Genomic DNA, 27,183 nt, shown 5'->3' on the forward strand with positions numbered 1-27,183 from the left:
CCATCAGATTCTCTTCTCATATAAGTTGACAAGAAATAAGGATTTGATACATCGATCCTAGCACGATCGAAGGTTTCTCTTTGAATTCTTTATGAAACGTACGCTATACGTGCAATCTAACGAAAGATCTATTAATCATCGTATAATACGAAAATGATGAGAAAACGTTGTCGTAATAAGTACCTATGTATGCACATTCTTATGTATCTCTGTACCTATCTATCTGAAACCATAGAAAAAGACTGGGTTGATCACGATCCCCGAAAGAACAAAGTTACCGGCTCGAAGACGCTCGATGATAACTCGTGCAGACGCCGTAAGAAGAACTCTATCGTCGCTTTATCAAAAGTTCCACCGAGACTTGTCGTACCATTGGCCTGGATTCTCGTGCGAGTGCTTTGGCCGAACCGATCTTATTAAGGCCTAATTAGCCGTTTAACAAGGTATATTTAACTCATGGTGTGCGTACGTTATATCCACATAAGAGAAAGAGGGAGAGGGAGAGAAGGACGAGAGAAAAGAGGAGGACGCCGTTAAGTTTTCGGTATAAAAATAAATAAGCCGTATTCTCGTCGTTCCCTCCGAGTCAATCCGCGCCATTTAGCGGCATAATCGGACTCCCCTTTTATCTTTTATCGAGCAATCCAAGGCAAACGCGGAGAGTGCTTATCAAAGTGAACTACGTATATAGAACTAATCCGTCTAATTTGTTTATTAGATCGACAGATTCAATGAAACGCAGGTAAAACGTTTGACGTGTGTACGTCCGTCTGTCTCTGTTTGCGCGTGTGTGAGTATCGTCCGTCCCTATATTATTTTGTAACAACAGGGATGGATGACGTACCCGTTGAAAACTCGATCATACACTTTGAAGTATTATGACAGTTAATAAACGTCAAAAGATGTTAAAGAACAAAATGGGGAATTGTTGGAGAATGAAGTTAAGCTCGATAAGTATAAAATATCTTACTATTATCGAAAAGAAAAGAAAGAAAAGAAAGTAAAACGAGGGAAAGAAGAGGTACGTAACTATCATCTTTCGGTAGAATAGTTGTTGTAAATCATTCCAGGAAAAAGAATTCTCTGACAATGTCGGACGGTCTATACCTGAATCTTTCGTTCGACGGTGGTGTAGGGACCTGAACGGAACAGCACCTGCTTAGTAATGTTTGCTATCCTTTATATTCTCCTTTCTCAGAGTAACGAGCGAGGAATCGAAATTTATGATCCATTTATATCTATACCGATAGTAGCTTTGAGAACCTTTCTTCTTACCCCTTTTATCTTTACTTCTAACATATACATAAATACACGATGAACATAAGCCGTATATGGAATGGGAATGATTTTTGTTACGCATTCCGATCGTTCGTTTATCTTTCGCGCGGTCAAGCTCATAGGCAGCAAGCCTGCTTTTTCCATTAGTTTCGCGAGTACCGTTGCTTCCACTTCATACGGTGAAACGACGCAAAAGGTAAAAAAGAAAGACGACAGATCTCAAGAGACTCACCTCTTTCCTCGATGACGTCTGCCTGATCAGAGTAGATCAGCATAAAGGAGACGTAGAGGACGAAGATAGTTCCCAGTCCCATGTTTAATCCTGTATCCAGAGCGAGGATGCAAAGGGGGAAGAGACGCCGCTCCCTCGCAAACACCTTCACGAAGATTCTCGCATATCGACTATTACACAAACACCGCACATGTGGACGTTACTACACTCCCGTAATATTCACACAACAACGAAACTCTCGCGTCTTTTCGAAGAAGACAAATCTTCACGACGGACAACGAGTATGCGTACATCGACCTATCCTTCTCCTTCTATTTATTTATATTTAATTTCTTTTTTTTTTCAAGCTATGATGGCACTTGCTCGATACACTTGATTTCAAACTTCGCGCTCTTTTTTTCCACCTTTCTTCGTTCGTCTTGTCCTAACATTCCTCGTAGTTTTCATCGAGGACTAATGGATGATGGATGATCTCCTTTTCCTATTCGTTTCTCCCTTTTTTCGAACACTAGCGAAACATTCCAGAAATCAACGATGAATTCGATCTTGGTTTGTGTACGTGTATCAGTAAGTGAAAGAAACACTTTGTTGAAAATGTCCGATGATAATCCCGATTTTTTTCTTGCCAATTTCACTCGTATAAATTCCGACACAGAAGGTAGGAGAGGTCGACGTGCACAAGAAAGAGACGCGTTTCGAGCGGTGGGTAAGGTGTCGCGGCGACCACCTTGTCGACCGTCTTCGCGTCGGGGGCAACTGCTCTTACTCCCACGCTAGTCGACTCAAGAATACGCGCGCCTTGTCAAAGACCAGCGAGGTTTCCTTTCGAGCGCGACAGGCGGCGCCACCGGCGGGGCCGATTAACGACGCCGTCGAACTCTCACGGAAATTACCGGACTTTCTCGAAGTTATTTCTCTCTCTATTCGTGTCGTTCTTCGTGGATACACGCGCGATTTCATCTTTTAATTTCTTTTTCTTTTCTCTCTTTTTCTTTTTCTTTTCTTTTTTTTAAATTCGATCACTCTTATCTCACATTTCGCGTGTCCCTTATCAAAATATCTTTAGTTTCGTTTCCTCTCGTTACCATTCCTGTCGTTTATAATTCGTTAATTTTGTATCATCGTTTTAATTTGAATTTTGCAACGGTCCACTTGCAACGATCAACCGAGAGGGGCAAAAAAATGGACAGCGACGATGAAAGCAACAAAGTTGGAATGACGTACTGGCCAAAGAAAAAGAGGATGTAGCGAGAAAGCCGTAAGTAAGTTTCCGATTATGCCAAAATGAAAAAAAGAGAAAAAGAAGATATACGTACGTGTGTACGTGCATACGCGTGCACGATCGATCATTGCAAATCAGAGAGGGTAAACGCACTTACGTACGATGCCGTCGATTCCCCGAAGACGCGTCTCGTTTTATCGTCGCAAAAATCGCCGAAGGGAACTGGTTTCTCGTCATTGAAACACGTACGCGATCGAGCGTCGTACGTGCGATCGCTCGGATGCGAGAAAACTCTGCTTCGTTCGAAACTCTTCGTGTAGCTTCGTAAATACCTATAAATTAACGAATACCTGCACGAAAGAGGAATGAAGATTTTTTCTGCTTTTTTTTTTTTTTAGTTTTTCGTATATTCTATATTTTTATTAACTACGTTTATTGTTTCGAAAGGATACAGGAAGAAATATTTTTTTTTTATTCGAACGTATTGCGCTAAAATGGCGTAAATTGTCCGTTAAAATTTTTTTCGTTTCCTCTTTATCCTCAACAATTTTTAATTCGTTAATCTAAAACATTTGATTTTGCGTCGATCATTATCCCACTTATTAATTATTCAAATGAAGTTTAAAAATATTCAAGAGTAAGAGTAGTTAGCCTCGTAGAATGCAAAGATATTACTCGTGCTTTTAATCTTTCCACGCGAGTGACCAAGTGGGTGTTCGAAATGTTGTAACAAGCCAAAAGAGTCGTGAGAAAATTGACGGGAAGTATAAGCCTACCAGGTTTACTCTTTATCGGTTTAACACTTTTTTTTCTATCTCGATTATGTACGTGAGAAGGTGCGTAAGTACACGTGACATTTTCATATCACCGTGAAACGCGTACATTTTTTGCATTAAGAATATTTCGCGATAACGAAAGAAAGCTTTTCGTTTTATCGACGCGATTTGTATAAACAGAAAGAAATTTGTAAGTAAAAATTTTCGATTTGTTATATCGATGAAATACGCAATAGATCTCTTTTTACGAAACGATATAAAAATATATATATATATATTATTAAAATATGAGATAAGTGAGAAACTTTCACTTCGTTTCCTGCGATCGATAATCGGCAAGAGAAATAAAAATAAGATACGTATAAAATAAAAATAAAATACAAATGTGAAAGGAGGAACGTCGAGCAGAGTTATATAGTAGAAATAATAAATAGTTGCTTTCGAATTCGTTTATTATAAATAACAAGATGTATTTGTTCAGTGCGCACGTGTCCTTTAATCAGTATAACGTATTTTATATATATTCAAGCTCCGCGTCTAACAATACGTATAGTTCGCTCTTACTGTACTTACTATATTTCATTTACCTTGAGTCATTAACGTCACGAACTCAATACGCATCGCGCTACGATAGATAGAGTATAGCGCGAAAAAAGAAGAAAAACAAACGCATTGTAAGTGTGACAATTCAACTGAAATAAAAGAAATAAAAAAAAAAAAACGAAAAAGAAAAGAAAGAAAGAAAGGAAACATAAAATATTTAATCTCGTCGCGCATTGAACGATCTCGCGCAAGATCGTATCGACGGATGAAAACGATCGATCCTATGAAAAGACGTTTTATATTTTATTTTCGGTCCTTTTTCAAATCCGAATCGTTGAATCGTACAATATGAGATAAAATCTCATAATATGAAAGAAACTAATATAGTAAACTACGATTCGTCGTGACGTACGCAAAATTGAGTAATATATATACTCATTGATCCACGAAGGAAATTTTTTTCAGTTTTCTTTTGCGTTTTCTTTTTTTTTCAATTTTTCTTTCGTTTCGTTTCGTTTCATCTACGAGATATCATTTCCAATTGTGTTATACATACGTTACTGATATGCACTCCGAGAAGATTTTCTTGACGAAGAACCGTATCGTTAAGAGATCGGACCGACGATCGAAAATTTAAAGAGCAGCGTTCGCCGAATTCTCCTTCGTCGATATGTTTAATAGAATGCAGGTATTTATATATATGTATATATATATATATATATATCTCGGTAGTCTAATCGTAATTTCGAATGATCCGTTCTAGTACGCGATTAATCTAACAGTCGGCTTGAATCTTTGATAACGAAGAGTGAGAAATAATACGGGAACGTAGGGTATATACGTATATTATTGGCGGTGTATCGGTAGTCCTTAGAGGCTACGTTATCCTTACTTACTTAGAGCTCACGTTAGCAATTTTTTTAATGCGTGTGTATCCTTTTCAATTCTCGCGAATCGAGCCGCGAACTTCTCTAATATTAAGCTGTATACTATTTTTTTCGCGACAGTCTAAACAACGCGTCATAGATATACATACACCTATTATACATACATATATCCGGTTTCTCGTTATAAACTTTCTCGTCTACGTGGAGCGACTAAGTCTTATCCTCGAAATCTTTTTAGTATTTTTATAGTTTTCTCGTTTCTTTGTGCCTCGACGATCTATCATCGCTACGAAAACAAAAGAAAAAAAATATATATATTATTATCTTTTCATTTATTTTTATCAGGTTGGAATAACAAAATTTTCATCAGATATACACAGAATAGAAATAAAAATGCCCGTTTGTTATTCTTCCTTGAGTATGTTTCACAATACTCCGATCGTCCGATTAAACGTGAGACGGTAGAAAAGCGATGGGGCTCGTTCGATATTCTCACCTACCACAAAGGTGAACGCACAAAGATACGAGAAAATCGGATACAGAGAAAATCGGAAGGAATCTCATCACATACAAAACTAAAGGCGGAGTGGAACTTTCGAAAGCTACGTAGTACAACATCATGTAGCAGGCACGTCTTATCATATCACGCTAGAGGCTTGAAAAAGCCAGGTAGAACCATGCGGATGTACCAAACCAAATCTTTTTGACTTATTTATTTCCTTTAACGACTACCTATCAAATATACTCTTCTACTATGGTTTTTCTTTCTACACGTACATCCTCGCACTCAAACGCACATCATTCATCGCCATTTTTTTTTCTCTATGTGTATCTATTACATATACGCTTCAAAATAAAATAATAAAATGGTGCGAACGGTGCACGAACGTAAACGCGTGTACATATCTCGTTCTCTCTCGTTCTCTCTTGTTCTCTCTCTCTCTCTCTCTCTCTCTCTCTCTCTCTCTCTCTCTCTCTCTCTCTCTTTCTCTTTCCATAATGCCTTTTTATGGCAGGGAAAAAGGATCGATGGAAAATCTTCTTCTAGAACCGGCAGCAACATAAATTCTACACCGATCCGTTCTCAAAAGAATTTTTTTGTAAAACGCGAAGATTTTGTCCTCCTTATCAGCACCTAAATCGCGAAAAGTCCGACGAAAATTCGACGAAAGAAGACGAGTCGATTGTACGGTCGATCGACTTGTTTCTTAGATCCTTCGATTTCATCCTTAGGCCAATGGACGACGAGTAATATAGCGAACGAACTCTCTCCGAGGACACTTTGAGGCAGCTAATTAGCAGCATCCATCGTTGTTTTTTTCTTTTTTTTTTTTTTATTATTTTTCCGCATTATCGTCTGAAATTTTTTTACTACCAACGACGAAACATTATTATGCTTTCACGTACTATATCTTGATTTCTATTGAAACGACTTATCGATCGTTTCTTCCTTCGAAAAAAATCGATAGACACGGCTGTTGATGGATTTCAGTCTCGGAAAAGCGCGATTTGCTCATTTGTTCTTTTTTTCTGTACAGTGCCACCGTATTATTTCTTCTTTTCTTTTCATTATTTTGATTTCTTTTTACGCATGTATGTATTTTTGTATATATATGTGTGTGTGTGAGTGTGTGTATGTGTGTCCGTGTGTAAACGTGTATGTGTTTATGTGCGTCAGTGTGTTTGTGTATTTATTAATAGTACTTGTGAATGAAATAATATCATATTGCGAGTCTTGGTTGCTTTTTGTGTATCTGCATAAATTTCATACCGTCCGTAAATGTCGGCATAATTTATGACGACAACGTTATAAAGAAAATTTGTTCATTTTCGTGCCTCGATATGCACGCTAAATAATACCGTTTAATCTTCCTTCAACGGCTTGTAAAATTTTCCTCGGTGTAAAAGTCGCGAATTCGTTGTGTGCTCGTAGATTCACGAAAAAATTATCTTACCCGCGATTATTCATGAACATTCGATGATGCTTTGTTTTTACTGATTGACTTGATTTTTTGTTAAAAATCTCGCCCCTTACGATATTGTCGTCGCTGTTAGTTTTGTTCACGACGACAATGGGTGTCGTCGAATTATCGTAGAAGTATAGTGTGTTTTTTCTTCCTTTTTTAAAGGCGTCGTAACAACGTCTTAAAATTTTAATAATAAAAATGTTCATTGTTTAAAATCACCATTAAAATATTCAACATCGATTTTAAAATTATACGAACTCGTTAACTTTTTAATTAGTTATTTGTTTCGCCCTCTTAACATTAGAAAATTTGTGATCAGTCACTTTTTTAAAAATGCAACATTGGAAATTACTTGATAATAAATATTTCTCTTTTTCTTTCTTTCTTCCTTTCTTTCTCTCTCTCTCTCTCTCTCTCTCTCTCTCTCTCTCTCTCTCTCCCCTCTTTCTTTTTATCTTTTTTGCTTCTTTCTCCTTTTTGTAAAACAACGCAGCGTCGTATAATAGTTATATCGACTAACTTTTGTTTAAGATAAAAATTGTGAAAATTAATTATAAGAATAAAAAAGACGAAAGCAAAAGGAACGGGTAATAGGATCGAACTAAACTGAAGTCGCAGTCGAAAAGAGTGTAGTGCGATACCACCTCGAAAGGAAATTAAAACGAATGCCACGACGATCGTTGCTTCGACGAAACCTTGAAGTTATTTATCGTCGTCGTGTCATATGATCTATCGTCGATTAGGTAGGTCTTATTATTTAAAAAGAAATCAACGGAGGTGGTTGTGGTTCATCGAGAAACGTTTAGCAAACCACCGCTTCCGATATGGGATTCTCGGTGATGTGTATAGTCGCTGTAGGCCAATCGATTTTCTTGCTGCAAACATGATTCAGTCCTTCGAGAGAGGCCAATCTATAGTCGGCCATCTTCAATGGCGAAAGTGGGGCCACTGAAATAGAAAAATCAGTGCACATTTTTTAAATTGTCTTTATCGTTATGTCGATACTTTTTTTTTCGTTCTTCCTCGTGAGAACACTGCTTTTAGTAATCCGATCAGCCATGACTCGCGCGTTCTCTTTCCTTGTTCGAATACATAAGAGATACACGCGAAATAAATAATCATCGATCGAAGAATGAAAGTAAAAAAATCAAAGTGGCAAGCACGCATGCAAAGTAAAAGTAGAGAGTTGAATGTATCGTTGGTGATCGTACAGTGTTGGATTTTTCGCGTTTATGTGTGTTTGTGTATCATGTCGCGCGCGCGTTCGTGTGTGTGTCTATGTGTGTGTGTGTGTGTGTTTGTGTGTCTGTGTGTTTATTAATGTGCGTATAGCAGGACACAATGTGATTTTGCACAAACTGAAATATTCTACTACCCAGATGCGGTGTTCTTTCTTTCATAGATAAAGATTATTCCGAGGTCCTACCATCGGTATGTGCCGCTACAACAAGAGACGCTTTTTCTCTGCACAACATAAAAATTCTAATTTACAAATCACCTGCACGAGAAGATAGCGCAAAAAGTCGATTGCTGCCACTTTTGTGACGTAACTCGATTGTATAGAGCTCTGATTTATCGATCATCGGTAAGACATTTTCTCTCATACCGACTATTGATAAACGTTTCAGTTGAACGAGCGAATTCGTTGGTCGAGAGTTAATTTTTTTATACATCTCATATAATTATTTCAACAATTTTTTAACGCTTCAGAATCTTTCGTTTTCTTTACGAATTCGCTCGTGAAAAATAGTCTCAACATTTATGATGGTTAAGTAGAAAGTAACATATGCATATAATTAGAGGACGTGGAGGAGATGTAGAGTTTAACAAAATTGTAATTAGTTCGTTATATGCAACAAAAGAAAAGATAGTTAGAAATGTGATCGATTATTTTGATAAATTTAAGGATTAAGAATCTCAAACAACTAGAAGATATTACACGTAGTTCCAAATTCGCAAAAAGTAGTAGTGTGATACCAAAAGAAAAGCTGGTGGTTAGTTTCAATATTTCACAAGATTTTCTCTCAACAAACGCAGCCCAGGTTACCCAATTTGTTATCGAAAATACAATAATCGCCAATTAGTCTCTCTCCCTCTCTCTTTATCATACTTTCCGATAAAAGTTTAAATTCCGACTTACTTAACACATAGATGTGGCCTAATTGACCAACTGCGCGCTCGACTCCTTGCGACCTTCAATTCCTAATTACAATTACCTTCGGGTGTTGTCGGCGTCACGGGCTTCCGCGAGGATCTCACCGCTAAAACGCATAAAAAAACAACAAAGTCATTTAAACGTCAAATTTGTCATACTGGTTACGAACTATTACGAGCACGAAGCAAATTTTTTCAAATTTACTTCTTAAAAAAAAAAGTCCGATACAAGAATAAATCAATTATAATGTATCAGTACGTGAAAGCAAAACAAGCTTGATTCCTCATCTGGCTCATATCCAAAACTATTATGCAAAAATTTATAGTCTTACGCAGTAAGTAAAACATGTAGATTAAAAATACATATTTAACAAGTACAAGTCGTATCTTACAAAATGGATATGAGCGGTGACGAAGAAAAGCATTTTTATTTTTTACCTAAACTTTTTTACGTGTATCTCTTTAGAAACATCACATTATTTCTAATTAAAAGTGTGTTACTTAAGGCGCACACAGCTGACGCGATCTTAGCAAAAATTAAGGAGAAAAAAAAAGCTAAAAAGCGGGAACTAATCTATCATCTATTCTGCTTAGATCTGATATAATAGATACGTACCACTCGATCGATCCGAGACGCGTGGGAAATAAAGGCGCAAGTTGGTGAACAAGTACTTTTTTCATTTGCCTTTTGTTTCTCTTTTCTTTTTTATATATATATATATATATTTGTTTATTTGTTTGTTAGTATAATTTTTTTTTCTTTCTTAAGAACCTCACAAAAAACAAAATGATAATGGTGGTGAGACGCAAAAACGAATTCACTTGATTCTTTCCTTTTTAAATACTCTTTTATTTATCAAGTCGAGCCGGTGATTAGCCGGGACAGAGTACATGATCAAGGACCTAGTTGGATCTTGGTATTTCTCTCAAAATCATGCTATATATCAACGATGTCGACCAAACGATTTTCAATTACTTTTCGATAACGATAAAAGCATCACATATAAGCTTTTTTTTTGTAATTTTCCAATTAGCCGCAATATTGTCAAGCGTAAAGCTTCAAAACACGAAGATCCAAGCGCGATGGACATCCCCTCATTGATACAACATGAAACCTTTACGCGAATTATAATAGTGAAAATCGTAACAACAACAATAATTAACGACGATGACGATGACGACGATGACGATGATGACGATGACGATGATGGCGATAATGGCGATGATGACGATGACAGAGATAATCAACCGAAATTGGCATTTAACAACAGCTTGGGCGTACTGGGTAGCATTCGCAGATTTTCTAACTATTGCATAGTCCATCATATCAAACTCAAACTCATTTCAATTTGCTTGGCTTACGCGTACGCTATTCATTTGAAAATGATCAAAAAGAGCGAATGGCGTCATACCGATAAAAGAAACATCTAATCACGAATTAGATCGTAAAACGATGTGTCGTTAGTCGACATCGACCGATAGAGATTTAAAAAAAAAGCTGCTATGTGTTCTGTGACAGGTGCTAGTGTTTCTGCGATCAAAAAGCCAAAAACGAAAGAAAAAATTCGAAAGTTGCTCATTTCCACTACCTTTGCGTACTATAGATTTGATTCTTATACGCGTATCACACGTTCTTTTTTTCTTTTCTTTTATAACAAACCAAAATGAAAATATGTTATACGTGAAGATTGCACTTGCAAAAGCGGATATTAAAATAAAAATTCTAATCAAAACGTTTCGTTATCGAACTTAACGCCTTAAAATCGTCCTAAGGATAACTTCTATTCGGAAATTTAGGAGTAACCTTCAAAAATCTTGACGACTCTAACGAGCTGGACGCTTTTAGCGAAATTATTTCTTACATTTTATCTCTGGCATCTGTTTTAACAAAATATGAAATAAACTTAGACGTACTATATCCGCACAATGAAAACTTTTCGATATACTGAGTACGTCCGTGTTCTAAAAGCGTAAGTTCGTTGGTCAACGATCTTTAAAGTTATCGAGGAACGCGAGAGTAAAGGATAGTCAATGGTCGTTATCGTAGATACGCTGTACTACATATCTACAGTACAATACTACTCTCTTTAGGCCAAAAATACTGATAGCGATACGATACGATCTATACCAATCGATGATGGAAACAAACTTAGGACTACGAATGTTCACGAATTAACTTTCCTCTCTTTGATACAACTCGTGGAGAAATATTTCTTCAAGCAAATACGGGACCATCTGGTGTATAAAAAAGAAAAAGAAAAAGATAAAGTTCGATCGATGCCGTATGGGCGTATACGATATACATATGCATATGTATGTATGTATGTGTTTGTACGAGCTATTTACAGAAACTCCCGATCGATATTCGAGTGCGCCTTGAAAAAAGGGAGTCCTCAGAAGTTTCTCGATCCTTTGCGAGTCTCCGCGTTCTGTTCTCAGGGGCAGTAAAATGCAGGTAACAGGCAAATTTTTCCCCGCTACCAGACGGTCACGTGCAATTCACCTATGAAGTATGCCTGCGCGTGTGCGGTACGGTCGAATGGATGAAGATCGATGAGGATTACCGAATTATATTCTTGTTAATTTTAATTCTAACTTGTTTTTCGCGACGGCACTCACTTACCATATCCTTCGCCTTGAAGAAACAGTCGAAAGGCCTCGCTTACTTTGCCCGGTTGTTCCTCGAGCACCATACCGCAATCGGAGATCTGAAAATATCGGGTAGTGGTTTGGTCGAATGAATCTTTCGAAAAGAGATCGAAAGTGAAAGTTAAAATCGAGCTTATGCGGCGCGATCGAATACGAATCTCGAATTTAATGAGAAACAAGCAGGTGTTTACTTTATGTATCTACGTACATGTACGTAACTTGTATGTATGTACATACGGGAAACACTACTGTGTTACGAGCTTGCGGTTTAAATGGATTTCGCACGATGGTATGCTACACTGGAGAAAGAGATCAAACCATTGGAATTCGGCTAGCCTTAGGTAGGTACTTGCTCCAGATTCACGGAAAGCCGATTATTCGATACGTTCGAGAATTCTCACCTTCATCCAGGTGCTGTTCGTTGGATCTAACCGTCCATTTAACGTGACCGTGTCGTCCACGTGCGGACTCAGAGCACCCGTGATGTTCATTACTGGTACGCTAAGCGTCAATCCTTCCTTCTTGCGCGTAGGATCCAGTTCTCTGGTGATGTTCAAATCAGTACGCCGCACGTAACTGTCGATGAACAATGCTAGATTTATTGGATTTACGCGATGCTCGAAATAATTCTTGTAGACTTGAACGAGATCGTGGTTTCTTTCTTCTGTACCCTGAAAAATAAAAAAAGAAACGGGATCAATTAAAAATTCTTATCGATATAGTCAATTCCTTATAATCGTTCGATCATTAACTCTCCGGTTCTTCGTACGATCATTACGATCTTCGAACGAATCGATTCGTGGAACTCTTGGGTTTCTCTTTCCCTTCTCCATTCCATAACGATATAAAAAGTAAACGAAAATTGGAACGGTACGGTTGTTAAGGAGAAATCTTAAGTAAAAAGGGCTCCGTCGATGTAACTTTCGAGTTTGACTTAATGATCATCAACAAATTGAGTTTCTCTTTTATCATGTACATATATACGTGCATGTACTCGTCATGACAATATTTAAGCGCAAGTTTTCTTCTCTTTCCTTTCTCGTTGTTCTTTTTATTCGTTTTCTTTTTCTCCTTCTTCTTCTTCTTCCTTTTCTTCTTCTTCACTAAATATATCTATACTCTACGTTATAACTGGTAAACCTATTAAGAAGCTACGTGTTGCATAATAAGGGCGACGAAATTGCTGCTGACGCGCTAATCCAATTTCTCGCCTCGTATAGATGCGTTCACGAGCGAATGCTGTTGAAGGAGCTCGAAGCTTTGTCATCGATAATTCCTTGTACGCTTTCACCCGAACGTCGTCCGCTTGATCGACTCGACGAAGCATCGAGCGTTTGAGTTTAGTCAAATGGCACGCGTGTCTATCGAATAAATCTCTCAAGGAGAAGTTTAACTATAAACGATCACGCTATTATGATATATACCTCTATATATGTGTATATATATATATATATATATATATATATATAGAGGTACGTATATATAGTAAAAGAGTTATTTTGAATGAGATTAATTGCGAAGTATATCGAGGCAGTTCGTTTTTTTAATAATAACTATTGGATTAATAGACGTATCAATGTCGTTATAAACTACAATTTCTAATTTACAACAGTTTTGCATTGGGCAAATTGATATCGTTATAAACTATAATTTATAATAGTTATATACAATGATAAATTATAAAATATTAATAAACATTAAAAGCAATTTTTACTTTATTTAATAAACTGCTTAATTAAATTCATTTGTTACTTAATCCAATATATAAAAACGTTGTTTGATAAATTATAATATCGTAAATGTGACAATCTTAATAAAAATCTTTCTGCTTCGATATAGTTTCATTGAATGTGTATTACGTAAAACATCTTACCCTGCCAAAATGATGCCACATGAGATAATCAAGGACGCTCTGCGTCATTCCCTGTGACCTCAGATGACGTACGTTGAGCTTCTGGTAACCCCATTCGATCCATCCTGCTTGCGTAGATACGCAATTGATCAAGCACAGTGCGTTGACCTTTTCTGGATGTGCAAGTGCAAATCTAGCCAATATATTGGCTCCCGCACCAACCCCGAAACCAATGACAGATCTCAAAGTAAAATGGCCGAGAACAAAGAGCAATTGTTCTGCTAACTCTTCCATAGACGGATAAACGTAACTATAATAAAAAAGAAAAATTTTTAGAAAACTTATCTAATAATTTGTTTCATTAGTATGAGAAACTACATCATTGATAAAAATTTATCGTCTACGAAATCTTTTTAAATTAATGGCTTTATACTTTGACGAAAGATTTCGAAGAAAACTCGTTCAATTGAATCATTCTATACGTTCTCGTTGAACTTGGCACGCGAAAGAGAATGTGGCAGAATGTAGTAATAGTTCAAACTACCGCGTGTACAGACATCAGCATTGCTCGTTACATAATTTTCTATCTCGATTCGTGCGACAGAATTACGACGTATCTTAGTCTTTTTTTGCTATATAATTATTACGATTCACGTTACGTAGTCATTTTTTCATTCAATAAACAAACATATATATATATAATGTAGATTATATATGTGTATATATATATATATATATATATATATATATATATGTTTATTTCTATATAAAGAATGGAAAGATCAAAAGAAGAAGGCATCGAGAACGATATCAATAGAAAATGAAACGAAAGCAGGTTATACTTCAGGGCTTCGATTAATTAGAACGTTAATAAGGTCATTGATTATCGCGTTAATTAAATTCTCCCACGAACTATCTTTTCAACTAATCATGACTACGAGCGTCATATTACAAAGTAGAATACGAGATATATAAGGCACACGTGTAAATGTAAGCAAGTACTGCTTTCCATAGTCCCGTATCTGTGATAATCCGTTTTTAATTAGCAACTTCGTTAGCACCATCAAGAGACTTTATTGTTTCGTACATATGTAGGCGTACCCGTAAAACGAGAATACTACTTTCGCGAGACGGAAAGTGTCTATATGCTTCTTTGACGAAACATGTTTTTCATTATTATCGTAAACATAATTATACACGTATGTATATACTCTGTATGTATACTCACTCCTCCTGGAGTGCCGGTGCATTTTCCTCTTGACCAGGTGCGTTAACGTGATAGACGCAAAAATTTTCAAGAAGGACGCGCATGTCGATGTAATTGAAGAATGCTTGGAAGCTCGAGATATCTAAAACAACGAAATTTCGTTCGATAAAAGTCGTAAAAAAGAAATTTTGCTTGTTAAATATCGTACCGACAAAGTCGTTTTATGATGCATATCTTACTATACGTCTTACGTATGTCTATAAGCAATTAATTTAATTTATTTCTATTACGATTAAACTATCATGTAATTTTCTTTTATCAATAGAGTAATTAAATACAATTTTCCTAATTCTTTTTCTTTTTGTCTGTAAAAAATAATTTAGTAGTAATAATAGAACATTATTTTCAAAAATAATGTACGTTGTTTCAAATAAATCTTTTATGCTACAAATCTGAAAAGTTTGCCCTTGGAAAGTTGCCAGGTTATTATCATGATGTACCACGCGAACGTAGATATTTTATAGACGACGGTAAAAATATCGATTATCTTGCAAGAAGACGGCTTCATTTTTTTTCTCTTTTCTTATTTTTCTTTTTTTCTTTTTCTTGACAATCAACTTAACCTTTCCAAACGAAGAACGAGAAAAATAATTTTGAAATTTTCTTCGATACTCACAATTAAGGCCTAAATCGTGGTAGGTGAGGATCGCTGGTTTTGCCTGGTTTCCTTGTACGGCAACAAGCAGACTACCTTTATCGGTTTCTACTCTTTCTTCTCGTACGGAACTATCGTCTCTCGACAAATACCTCAGCGCCGGAAACTGTAGCTGAATATTCTTCAGCTCGATATCGTCCATACTATCTCGCATGCACGAAGGCATCGTGCTGCGCATGAAAAAGAATTCTCTTGATTATACAAGTTTAAATAAATGAAACATCGTTCGTTGGATATATGTACGTTTCATGGAAGATAATGAAAAAAAATATTCGACGATCGTAGTCGACAGATTTTTATATATATAACGTTTCTATATTGTTTTCGATGAAAAGAAAAATATTCGTTTATAAGTTCAATATATCAAAGAAAACTTTGATTACTTTATAAACTACATCGCATGTAAATGAGAATAAATATCTTTTTTCTTCGTTATTAAAAAAAAAAAATAAAATAAAATAAAATAAAGAGATCACTTGTATTTGTTGATAGCTTATTATATATTATATTAATTTTAACGAATACAATGAAGTACACTGCGGAAAACATATCGTAGACTATCGATATTATGTATGTTTACATTCGTGGCTCCAACCGATTTCACTGATAACGGCAAAGTACTATGTATAATACATACATTATACACAAACGGAATTTCGTCTTTGTCTCTGTAAAAATGGACCTATCAAGAAGATAAGATAGTAAATGTTGGAAAAAGCGATGTCATTTTCTGTTTGTTTTTCTAAACGTTAGAACTCACATTAGAATTGTCTAGATATATTTTAATTTTCAAGCTCTTTCGAAGTTCTCAAGCGGAGTTCACGAGACCCTAACCGTGCACCATGAAAGTGCACTTAAACGAAGCCGCGCGATATGCAATTGCCCCACGCGGTATGTACCCAGCAAAATTATAACTCGCTGAATTACTGGCCTCGTTGTATAACGAGTCGTTTCTCGTCAAAGGATTAATTTTTACATAATTTTTTTTCTCTTGTATGTTTTTTTTCTTTTCCTTTCTTTTCTTTTTCTATTCAAATCTTTTTTTAACTTGGCCACCATTTTCGCAGGATCGTTTTACGAGACAAAAGGTAAAAATAAAAGGAACGAGTCAATTAAAAGCTTTTTCAAAGTCTCTATACACCTGTGCGTATCTGAATGAGAACACGTAATATCATAAGAAAAACAAGTTGATGCGTACGTAAGGTACATAGAGATACGAACGTGTCTATGCTAGATAGAGCTTTCGTCTGATCTTTTTATGGTATCGATCTGAAGACCACGCCCAGTCGAACGGAGTAAACTCGAACAAAACGCATTGGAACAATTATTTTCTAACGAGCGCGCATAGTTAGTTACGAGAATCGTAGACTTCCTCTCGAGTAATTAATATTTCTTTTAAAATTGATTCTCTGTATGAACGTTTTCTAGATTCAAAATTGAAGTAATAATTAAAAAAAAAAAAAAGAAAAAAAGAAAACAGGAAAGAGAAGAAAATATAAACGTTTAATAACAAGCAATTTACTTGTCTTAATTGCATGGCTGGTAACGACCCACATTCGTAAGAATTTATGTAGAGTCTTTGAAGTCTCCCTTGTTCGTGTAACCTCGATATAATTACCTAGAAAAATGTCAAGAACCCCGCGTGACCCTTTCATGCGACTAGCGTTCTAGGTAAAACGTAAAATTAAAAGACCTTCCTTGTTTCAAGGAAAATGTCAAAGGATAAGATAGTCAGGTAGTAGAATAGAGAAAATGTTCTCATAAAACTTAACAAATTGTTCTGGAAGTTTATTACGATGTAACATAGCTTTTCTCTCACCCCTCGTATAAACCGAGCAGACAAAGCTCGTGGGGAAGAAGGTCGTCTATCCTCTTTTATGTCCCCAGGGAGAAGCGTTTGCTATCTTTGCTGTCTACTTTATTAAATATCATGTCCGATTAAACACTTACGTGTGTTATTTTCTAACTTTATTGCTTTGTTCGTTATTAGCAATTAGTCTTTGTAATAATCGATTTTCTTTCGTGTCACTTATCAATTAGTAAATCTTTCATTTTCAATCTGAAACAATTTCCCTTTTTCTTTTTTCTTTTTTGATAAAGTTATTTATGTTATAATATTTAGATATATTATACTATAAATTATTCGAAATAATACGAGTTACTCGTAGAAAGATATCGGCAGACGAAGCAGCAAAGGAAACAGATATCACCTTATGGCGACTACAGTCTACGATCAATACGTCCATAAAGAGAACTGCATTGTGTCGAGTTACGAACATGGAAATCGTAATCTGGAACGTGAAATTCAAAGAAAAACACACCCCGAATCAATTTTCATTGAAACCTTTTATTCCATTAGATTTCATTTTCGAAGGATTGATCGTATAATACGGACAAAATTTATTTCTTACAGTACTACTATTAAACGAAGAACGTTATCTATATTTTCTATTAAGATTTTCATATATTTCGATAAGAACAGTTTGTAACGTTATCTTATGCAAGACATTTTATATATTTTAATTTCTTAATGGAATTTCACGATAGAACGATATTTTTTACAATGTTTCCCCATAGAAATTATTTGGTAATTTTTCTTTCTTACTATTCTCTTCGTGTTCTTTTCGTATCAGCAAATAAAAGATGAAAAATAAAAGTTATCAACGCCAAGTTAGTTAGCATTCCAAGCACTATCAAACGGGGTACATGCGTAAGTGCTTCTCCGTATCTCGAACACGTCAGACTCTCATTTCCGGTCAAAGTTAAATCCGGTTTGTATTCCATCTACTTACTTCGGAACGTCGACGATAACGTGTAAATGACGACGTACAAGATATCAACCATCGTACTACATGAAATTACTATTATTTTCTCTTTCCTTATTACATTCTGTTTCTTATAACACGTTTTCTTTAAATTTGAAAGTATAAAGAAAGGATTGAGAGGAGTATTAACCACGAGAAACAGATGGGTGGCTTTGGGAACACGATATTCCGTAATTTTATATCTCCTTGGTATCCTTTTTATCGATCGATTAACCGGACCTGATTTTTTGTGGTTTTATTATACCATAGTCGACGTATAGTCATAAAAGTAAAATGATGCCGCAAAGAAGGGGATCGATTTACATCCTGTTTTATCGGTAGCTCGTATTTTCTTCTGAAATAAAAGAGATAAGAGAGGGAGAGAGCAAGAGAGAGAAAGAGAGAAAAGGTGGGAGAGAATAAATAAAGAAATAATTCATGCACTTATGCATAAAACACGAAGAATATATGACACATGTACATACGTATGCGTATGTATAACACGTTCAAAAAAAAAAAAGCCATACCCCATTCCAAACGCGACAATTTATATTTATTTTTTCTTTCTTCCATTTCGAGCGCGACAATCGAACAGAAACTATGTTTCAAGCAAATTAAACTTTAACGAAGGTCGCCAGGAGCAAATATTCGAACGAATAAAGAAAAATGAAAAGAGGCCAGAACGAGAGAAAGAAAGAGGTGGAGAGAGAAAGAGATCATTTCAATTTATAAAAACGATCGATCGTACTTAAAAAAAATTAATTTCATGCGTTCGTTACCTCCATTATCAGTCAGCTGCTCTCCTTTTCTTCTCTCTATCACAAGGTAGATTTAAACGACACGTTCTGTTCAAGGCTTCGTTTTAACTCACCAAAATGACTCATACGATCCTGGTTAGTTCGCGCGTAGTACGACTTGCGAATAACGTCGATAAAGAGATATCTGGATCAAGGACGTCTCTTTAATAATATCAATCATGATAGTACCGAAAGTTTTCTTTTCTTCTATTTTTCATTATATTAATTTGTTCCTTTTCTCTCTTCCAGAATAGAGATCTCTATACGATCAATGATGATTTTTTTGTACGATCTTGGAAATGATCAAACGTTCGTAATACTTTCGATATATAGTAACGTTTATGACGTAGAAGAAACTATCGATCGACTCGACCGTGCGAAAACATAAATTAAACTTCAGAGAAAGAGAAAGAGAAAGAGAGAGAGAGAGAGAGAGAAAGAGAAAGCTTGTAGCAACGAATGCAGGTGGAACTGGCTTCTCGCCAAATTCCATTAAACGAATTTTCGGCTGAAAGTAGAACGAGTGATGACCTAACGTGATGTCTTCTTATTTTCTCGAAATATATATATATATATATATATATATATATATATATATTATATGTATATATTATATTTCTTCAAAATTGTCTTTTTTTTTAATATTATCACATCTAATCTTATCTATAATCGATAAAAACGAATCTATGAATAATACTCCTGTTTATATATATATATGTATGTTTGTATGTATGTATGTATGTATGTATATTTTATAATTAAGAAACAAGATTCGAAAAAACAGAAGCTTTCCAAAGATATAATGAGTCCTTGTCATATATTGTGATATATTAATATATAATTATTCTTAATTACTTTGCTTCGAGGGACTGCGATAATTTTGTTATTATCATTATTACTATCTATTTTTATTCTTATTAAAAGTAGAACATTTTCAGAATTTTATTTCAAATCAAGATTATATAATTGAACACATCCGAAAAGTTTAAAGGATATGAAAATAATACGGTTAATCCTTATCGACTTTTCATAGTGGAAAATATTGGTTTATAACCGTGAGAATGATAAAGTGTGTTCGTGCATTTAACATCACGATTTCTGGATGGCAATCGATGAATTCATCGTATCTTAATGATGTGACAACGCGTGCCGATCGATCGTAAACTTGTTAACGAGTACGCTTTAATAATAAATCCTCGTGCTGCTTCAACGCCATCCTTTGTCGACTTAATTAGAGTAGTCAGACCACAAAGGTGCTTTGTCGGTCGTTTCGCGATAACACGGTAAAGATCTGTAACATCTCGTTGCATCCTAACGCATAGTTGCATTAATGGTGTATTTACACCATTAAAATTAAGTTAACGCTGTGTATTCAAAGTTAATAATAATTATATCGATTGAACGTATTTAGCTTTTCAAATGAATAATATTCCATGTATCAGATAAACCTTGATTCGATCGTATGATATTTCTAAAAGAGAAATGAAAAGTCAATAAATCTCATTTCTGACAAAGTATATTTTCAGGTCGAGCGACCCTTTTCTTTCATCGTAAACATGAATCACAAATATCAGAAATCAATGACGATTTCTTAATAAATAAAAATCATACCTTGCGACGAGCTTTAGATTAATGTCGAAGAACCATCAGAGAATATAGACCGATGACAAAATCTAGATAAATCGTCAATGCTCAAGGATAATACGAATAAATTTCACGCTGTTTTGTTTTACTTTATATATATACACATACATTTACTGACAATGGGAGCTAAAGCTACTCAAATTCTAGACAATGTTCGAACTAGGCCAGAGCAGAAATGACGAAGAGCAAGAAGAAAACAGTACCTAATATGAAAGATGTTAACAACTACAAGGAAGATTAACCAAATTCATTCTCTCGTCGAACCTTTCTCACAAACGAACTTACCCCAAAAGTGCAGTTTTCTCAGCGGTGGCGGCGGTCGGCATCTTGTTTCTGTCCCTAGAACAAAATGGCGGCAAATAATATCACACACACCCGGTCCCTGGGGTTTTGCTCACGTAATTTCGTCTCGTCGATCACACAAATCACAAAACACAATCGACATAATTTCATGGGGATCGACACAATCAGATGATCTAGGAATTCGACTTTCTTACGATGTCGTTTATTTGTTTTTTACTTTCGAAACTTCACGCGTCGATTTTGAGAACTTTGATCTAAGTAAATCGATCACGTAGAAAGTAATCGTTGTTTGATCGAGTCCGAGCATCAATTCGTAGAGATCTACTGGGTCAGTCGATAGAACTCAGGAAATGAGGAAAAGTTAAAGGACGTTAGTTCAATGAGATCTAAAGTTTAATGCAATGTTGACCGAGTTTGATCGAGTTCGAAGCGAACGTGGTTGAAAAGGTGAAATGTAAAAGTCCATTGAAAATTGAACACGTTCGTTCATAAACTTTGTAAAACGGATAGTTTTGTACGTTTTGAGCGCTGGAAAGAATATTATTTGCAAGAAAAGAAAAAAGAAAAAAAAAGAACTGAATAATTATCATACGAATCATGTTATCCGTTTACAAAGAAGAAACGTTTTTCAAAATTGTAGTTTCGAAAGTAAAATAACGTCGTCGTACGTAATGAAACCTCATCTTGAAGTGGACATCCTCGAGGCATCATGACCACGCCTCGATCTTTCGAGTCGATCGCCCGAAGTCCCTCAAAGCGAGGAGCCGGTTCCGCAACGTGTTCTCGTTTCCGCCGCGCGTCACGAAACGACGCGCTGACGCAACTCGAGCGTTGCAAGGACAAAGAAAGAAGGGTATATTCGTGCTACTCCATAGAAAAACAACAACAGTAACAATAACAAGCAACTTGTGCAAAGCCCAATAATAAACATAGAGAGAAGGGGACTACGATGAAAGCAAGCTTTTTAAAAGCTATAAAAAATCGAGAAAAACAGATAAAAATAAAGAAACGAAGGATGATGGTAAAGGTGACCATATACGTGTGCCATGCATAAATCGTGCCGTGCATTGTTCGAAGCGTTGTATGAAGCGTATTAAGCAAGGAGCTTCGTATTTTCTCTGTTCGACTCGCGTGATGCGGCTTACCTTCTGGCCTGCTTTTCTAGTCGAGGCCGATCAATAGTCGCGGCAGCAACTTCCGGTCCTAAACTCCTACTATCCATTTGGCTAAAGTCCCTTGCTTGAACTTTAAGTTCGAGCCCGAATCGATTCGATTATCGCGCGAACGAGGTTAGTTTCTTTCGAGATTTCTTGTCTTGCCATTCGATAAATCAGAGTTTTAAGAGTTCGTGTTACTTATTGGATTCCTTGGAATATTCAAAGAATTCTCCGATCGTCATCGGGACAAGAAAGATTATCTTCATCGTGATCAATAATAGATTTATCTACCTTTGCAAGATAGTTCGAAAGACAAACAATTATCGTTCAGAGCGATACGAAATCAGGATGTAATCGATTTCTTTTGCGCCCAGCAAAAAACTGGCGAGTACAGAGAAAGCAAATCCCAAACCAAGACGTCTTTCGATGTCTTCGACCTCGAACCCACTTTAGGGATACTCGCGTGGAGTGTTGTTTTCTCGTGAAAGCAATCGATCGATAAGAAGAAGCTCGCAGTTTCGAGGCACGAAGAACAAAGGAAAGAAACAGAAAGATGAAAGGATAGAAAAGAAAAGAAAAGAAAAGAAAAGAATAGAAAAGAAAAGAATAGAAAAGGAAAGAAAAGGAAAGGAAAAGAAATAGAAAGTATCCTCCATCAAAACAGTTTTAGACCAGCACCTGTGTTTACCATTATCACCACCGTCATTATTACCGCCAACAGCAGCGCCATCGTCAGTAGCATTGCCCTGTAATCTCACATGAAATTACCTTGATACGATCGAGACGCTTTCTCGTCGATCCTCGATCAATGGATCCTTCTTCCTGATTTCCACTTTAGGCGAAGCGAAGCTGAAAGCCTTCTTGACACTCTCGAGTACGCTTTGACCGGTGCTCTGGGTCTGGTCGACGATCGTCGTGCTTTTGTAAACGTCTTCGCCCAGGTCGCCTAACGACCTGTACGAAGCGCCAATACCTGCCGGCATGGCGTTCCTCGCCTCTCCTCACCCACGATGACAACGTCTCCTTCGAAAAATGAGCCGCTAAGCTCGCGACGTCTTCGTCGAAGAGTAGCTTCGAGTCCCTCCCCTCCCCTCCGCTCCTTTCCTCTCCACTTCTCTCCTCTTCTCTCGTTGATGATAGAGAGGCGTGCCCGAAGTCAATATGCCAATTTCGTACGTCAACAAGGCAAACGAACGAAGGCAAAGGAACAAAAGAAAGAAGAACCAAGATAAGGAGAAAACGTCATTCTCGTGCTTGGATTTATTTTCGAAGCATCGACGAATAATAATTATTTGTTGATTCATCTAAATACTTAATGTTCGATGTATTATATAATTTTAGGCCTATCGTTTGAATGATATATAAATCGTGAGGAATAATCTTGTCTATAAAATTTGTATACAGAAACTTGTATTTATAGATCGTTAATATAATATTCGCGATTGTCGAAAACATTTGCTGCTTAGATAATTGATGAGATTCTTTTTCGTAATTAACACACATATAAACGCTGGCAAATCGATGCAACGAGAAAAGATCCTCGCACGAATTCAACAAGGGCTAGAACGAAAAGTAGAGAAGTAAGGGACATATATAGATGCATGAGACGGTGCAAAGACGGCATGCAAAAAAGACTCATTGACCTCATCGTGACTGTCATAATACACACATCGATAGGATTATGCGCGGCAGCATGCTAACTGCAAAGTATCTCACCGTGCGTTGATACGTGTGTGTGTGTCTTTATGCGTGTGTGTATATATATATATATATATATATAATGTACGTAAGTATATGTATACCATCGCGGGAAAACGTGACGATACGTAACATGCTAAGATGAAAAAGATGATCGATGCAATATATATCGAGATTCTTTTAAACACGTTTTTTTTTATCGAATCACCGATTACGTGCATGAAATACTAAAAAGCGCGTGCATGCGTACAAACGAATAAAGGATGATATTAAACGCGTAAATCGATCGATCGATTCCATTCATTTCAATCTTCTTCGATCGAAACAAACCTATTCGTTGTTATATTATACCTTCTATTACGATAATCGAATATAAAATATTATAGCTGCTTTGACGACGTTAACGGTTCATTTTCCGAAGTTAACGGCTCACGCGTGATGTCTCGAACGAATGGAGAACAAAGTGGTCGTTACTCGGGTACGTAAAATAGATCAATCGTTCTTCCTGTCTCGTCGTTGAAATTTTTATTAGAAAAGCTGCTAAATACGTGTACTGCGCAAAATAATTTTTTTAAAAGAACAGTTACTTAGAAAAATATAAAAGTGAGAAATTATCTTTTTAATTCGATACGAAAATTTAAGTACATTATTAATAATTAAAACTCGTAAATACAAGTGAACAAATTTAAAATACGATAAAATGTAATAAAGGAATTACTGGTAAACGATTTATTACTTAGTAAACAGCTATAACGATGAAACCAAAAATTTTAATCCACCAGATCTTAATATAGAAGGTTCGAAAGGGGCTTGTGGTTGGATAGAATAGGAACAAAGGATGGATTATATTCCTGCGGACTATGTCTTAAGGTCCCTACGATATTATGATTCGTTTAGAACAATGGACTCCGAGCTTATCGTCACTCGCACTCGCGTCGAGAACCTATTGCATATACAGTGAAAATCTATATACAAGAATCTATATAGAGTGTCCATTACTTTTCGTTAATGTTTCTCTATGCCGACGAATGATTTTATCGGCGAATCGTATTGTCTTCTTCCATCTAAATGTTTAGAAAGAAAAAGCGATAAAGGACAGTTATAAAAATGATTACGACCGGAGTATATAAACATATACGATCTATCAGTTTTTATCATCGAAAAGCTATTATAAGGAATATGCATTCCTAAGTATTTCCATCATTTAAAACGTATGATTAAAAATAAAATAGAAACAAAAGTAGGTTGCACATCTCTGATAAATAACGAACGGTTTCGTGCTTCGCATCGATCTCTTTGGAAACACGAAGGCGTCTCGACGTCGACGTCGACGTAATAGGCGGCATAACTAGAACAACCAACATCTAACCTCGATCTTTTTCTCATAATACGTACGTACCTATTTTGTTCTAGAGTTGACAGAAAAAAGGAAAAAAAAAAAGAAACAGAAAGAAGAAAATAAAGAATGCAATCGTACGATCTTCGAATTTGTCTTCGTTTATAACGATACCGATTAAAAGTCTGTTAAATAAAACGTTCTAAGATAGCAAGTGAATTATTTTTAATTAACGTAAGATAGCTAAAAAAGAATTTCTTCGGAGCGCGAAGAGAGACCTCGAATGTTTCTGGGAAATCAGCTGCGCTTCTCACAGCGTTGGACGTCATCGACGGAAGTCGCACGAGTCGCACGCACAAGCAAAGAAAATCGATCGGAACGGTTCTACGAGAGCACAATTTCGCGAAATCTAGTTAGCTGATATTTCCAATTGAACCTTTCGATGATATGAGTAATCTCAAATATTTCTGTTTCAACGTTTTCGTATTGAAATTAATTCAATTTTCGTATCGAACGATCTCTTTCTTTAAAATTAATACGATTTTTTAAATTATTAAACGAAAATATTAATCGTTAGAAAAGAAATAAACAAAAAAAATGACAAATAAAAATAAAAGCCAAACAAGACAAAGTTTAAATAAATTTTTGGTTTCATCGTTAGTATAAAAAACGAATGTATATATATATATATATATATATATATATATATATATATATATATATACACATATATAAGAAGGGATCGAAGAAAAATAGTAGCCCGATTCGATGGGACAGGAAGCAGATCGATCTAGCGCGACTCGGCCTTCGGTTGGCAGCGCCACTCGCGCGAGAACGACATCAGACGGCGGTGGCTGTGACGGCGTCATAATAATAATCCGACGGTGGTATAACGGCGTCGTCGTCGTCATCATCGTCAGCGTCGTTACCATCATCGTTGCCAGTGTCGTCGTTGTCTAGCGTTATATATTTCGTTTTAATTTACGACCTAGTACCGACCTAGTAATGACCTAATTGTGACCTACTCCCGATTATTTGACTCCTAAATCCTTTGAGGTACCCAAATGTTACACGCGATATTTTAACAAAGAAAAATTAGGACCTATATTACATCTCCATCTCACTTCTTTATATGAAAGATAAAGAGAGCGATAAAGAGCAATGATAAGTTCGAGGATCGATCGCCCCGAGATCATTTTTTCCTCCTTTTCTTTGAAATCGTAAAAGGAAGGGCGCCACCGAGGATGACGATGACTCACCTCGTCCTGCGCGCTTCTCGCCCCTGAATCCTGCTGTTGCCGAAGAAGAGTTGCAGCTTTCCTTGAGCTCCTTCAAATAGGTAATGACCAAATGAAGAGATAGTAGTCGACGATAATAACGACGGCGATGACGACGATAACGATGACCAAGAGAGTTTCTCCTTCCCCTCTCGGATTTCCCTTCCGTTCGACCTTGACGACTACCCGACCAACAGGCAAAGATGGAGATTCCCTTTGTACTACTTCTCTCTTATTCTCTTTCTTTCTTTCTCTCTATTTCTATCTCTCTCTCTCTCTCTCTCTCTCTCTCTCTCTCTCTCTCTTTCTCTCTCTCTTTCTCTCTCTCTCTCTCTGTCTTTCTTTCTTTCTTTCTTTCTTGTTTTATGTTTCCACGTACAGTATCAGAGAACGTACCGCGAACGAGACCGACGAGCCGAAACGTGTTCTCGTAGGCACCGCACGATCACTATTGGCTCGATCGCACGGCTTCGACCACGGACTGGTCAATGAAATGCGCGTCTTTAGCTGCGCGGTACACACCGGATCGAACCGGTTACGGGCCGTCTCTCGACATCTGCCCATTCATGCGAGAACTTTCTTTCCTTTACTCGTATGATATTATCTTACCTACTTCAAATATTAAGACCAATCCTCTTCAACCTATTCATAAACAATACCGAGCGAGTAGAGAGCATAGATGTCG

At 36.4% G+C, this 27,183-nt stretch overlaps 2 protein-coding genes across 10 annotated transcripts in view; both read right to left on the reverse strand.

Moving 5' to 3' along the window:
* The window catches only part of LOC127065573 (epidermal growth factor receptor), a 113,976-nt gene extending 111,671 nt beyond the window's left edge, over positions 1-2,305 (reverse strand). For both annotated transcript variants that reach the window (XM_050998107.1, XM_050998093.1), the window contains exon 1: positions 1,511-2,305. In XM_050998107.1, coding sequence (XP_050854064.1) covers positions 1,511-1,592 — 82 coding nt within the window. In that variant the 5' untranslated portion in view covers positions 1,593-2,305. The remainder of the gene's footprint in view (positions 1-1,510) is intronic.
* A 3,331-nt stretch (positions 2,306-5,636) lies between these two features.
* Positions 5,637-26,959, reverse strand: LOC127065584 (protein NDRG3). 8 transcript variants are annotated; one of them, XR_007782141.1, is made up of 11 exons: positions 26,481-26,957; positions 22,956-23,308; positions 21,013-21,066; positions 15,444-15,652; positions 14,789-14,909; positions 13,582-13,870; positions 12,110-12,379; positions 11,683-11,767; positions 9,122-9,166; positions 8,281-8,369; positions 7,636-7,853 (listed from the first exon to the last, which is right to left on the reverse strand). XR_007782141.1 is itself a non-coding variant. In XM_050998122.1 (10 exons), exons 2-10 carry the CDS (start codon positions 23,168-23,170, stop codon positions 7,708-7,710), a joined length of 1,434 nt encoding a protein of 477 aa, XP_050854079.1. In that variant the 5' UTR covers positions 23,171-23,308; positions 26,481-26,958; the 3' UTR covers positions 5,637-7,707. The 8 variants fall into 8 exon arrangements, 6 of the variants coding, with proteins under 6 accessions (XP_050854079.1, XP_050854096.1, XP_050854124.1 ...); XM_050998122.1 differs by lacking the exon at positions 8,281-8,369 and having other exon boundaries at positions 5,637-7,853; positions 26,481-26,958; XM_050998148.1 differs by having other exon boundaries at positions 7,636-8,369.
* Between the last annotated feature and the right edge of the window lie 224 nt (positions 26,960-27,183).

Source organism: Vespula vulgaris, chromosome 1 (genome assembly GCF_905475345.1).
Source record: "Vespula vulgaris chromosome 1, iyVesVulg1.1, whole genome shotgun sequence".
Classification (NCBI taxonomy): domain Eukaryota; kingdom Metazoa; phylum Arthropoda; class Insecta; order Hymenoptera; family Vespidae; genus Vespula; species Vespula vulgaris.

Coding starts and splice junctions, on each gene's coding strand:
- LOC127065584 (XM_050998122.1), bottom strand. CDS start 23,170: ATGCCGGCAGGTATTGGCGCTTCGTACAGGTCGTTAGGCGACCTGGGC. Junction 13,871..14,788: donor GCACCGGCACTCCAGGAGGA/GTGAGTATACAT, acceptor TTTTTATTATAG/TTACGTTTATCCGTCTATGG. Junction 12,380..13,581: donor TGTGGCATCATTTTGGCAGG/GTAAGATGTTTT, acceptor TTTATTTTTCAG/GGTACAGAAGAAAGAAACCA.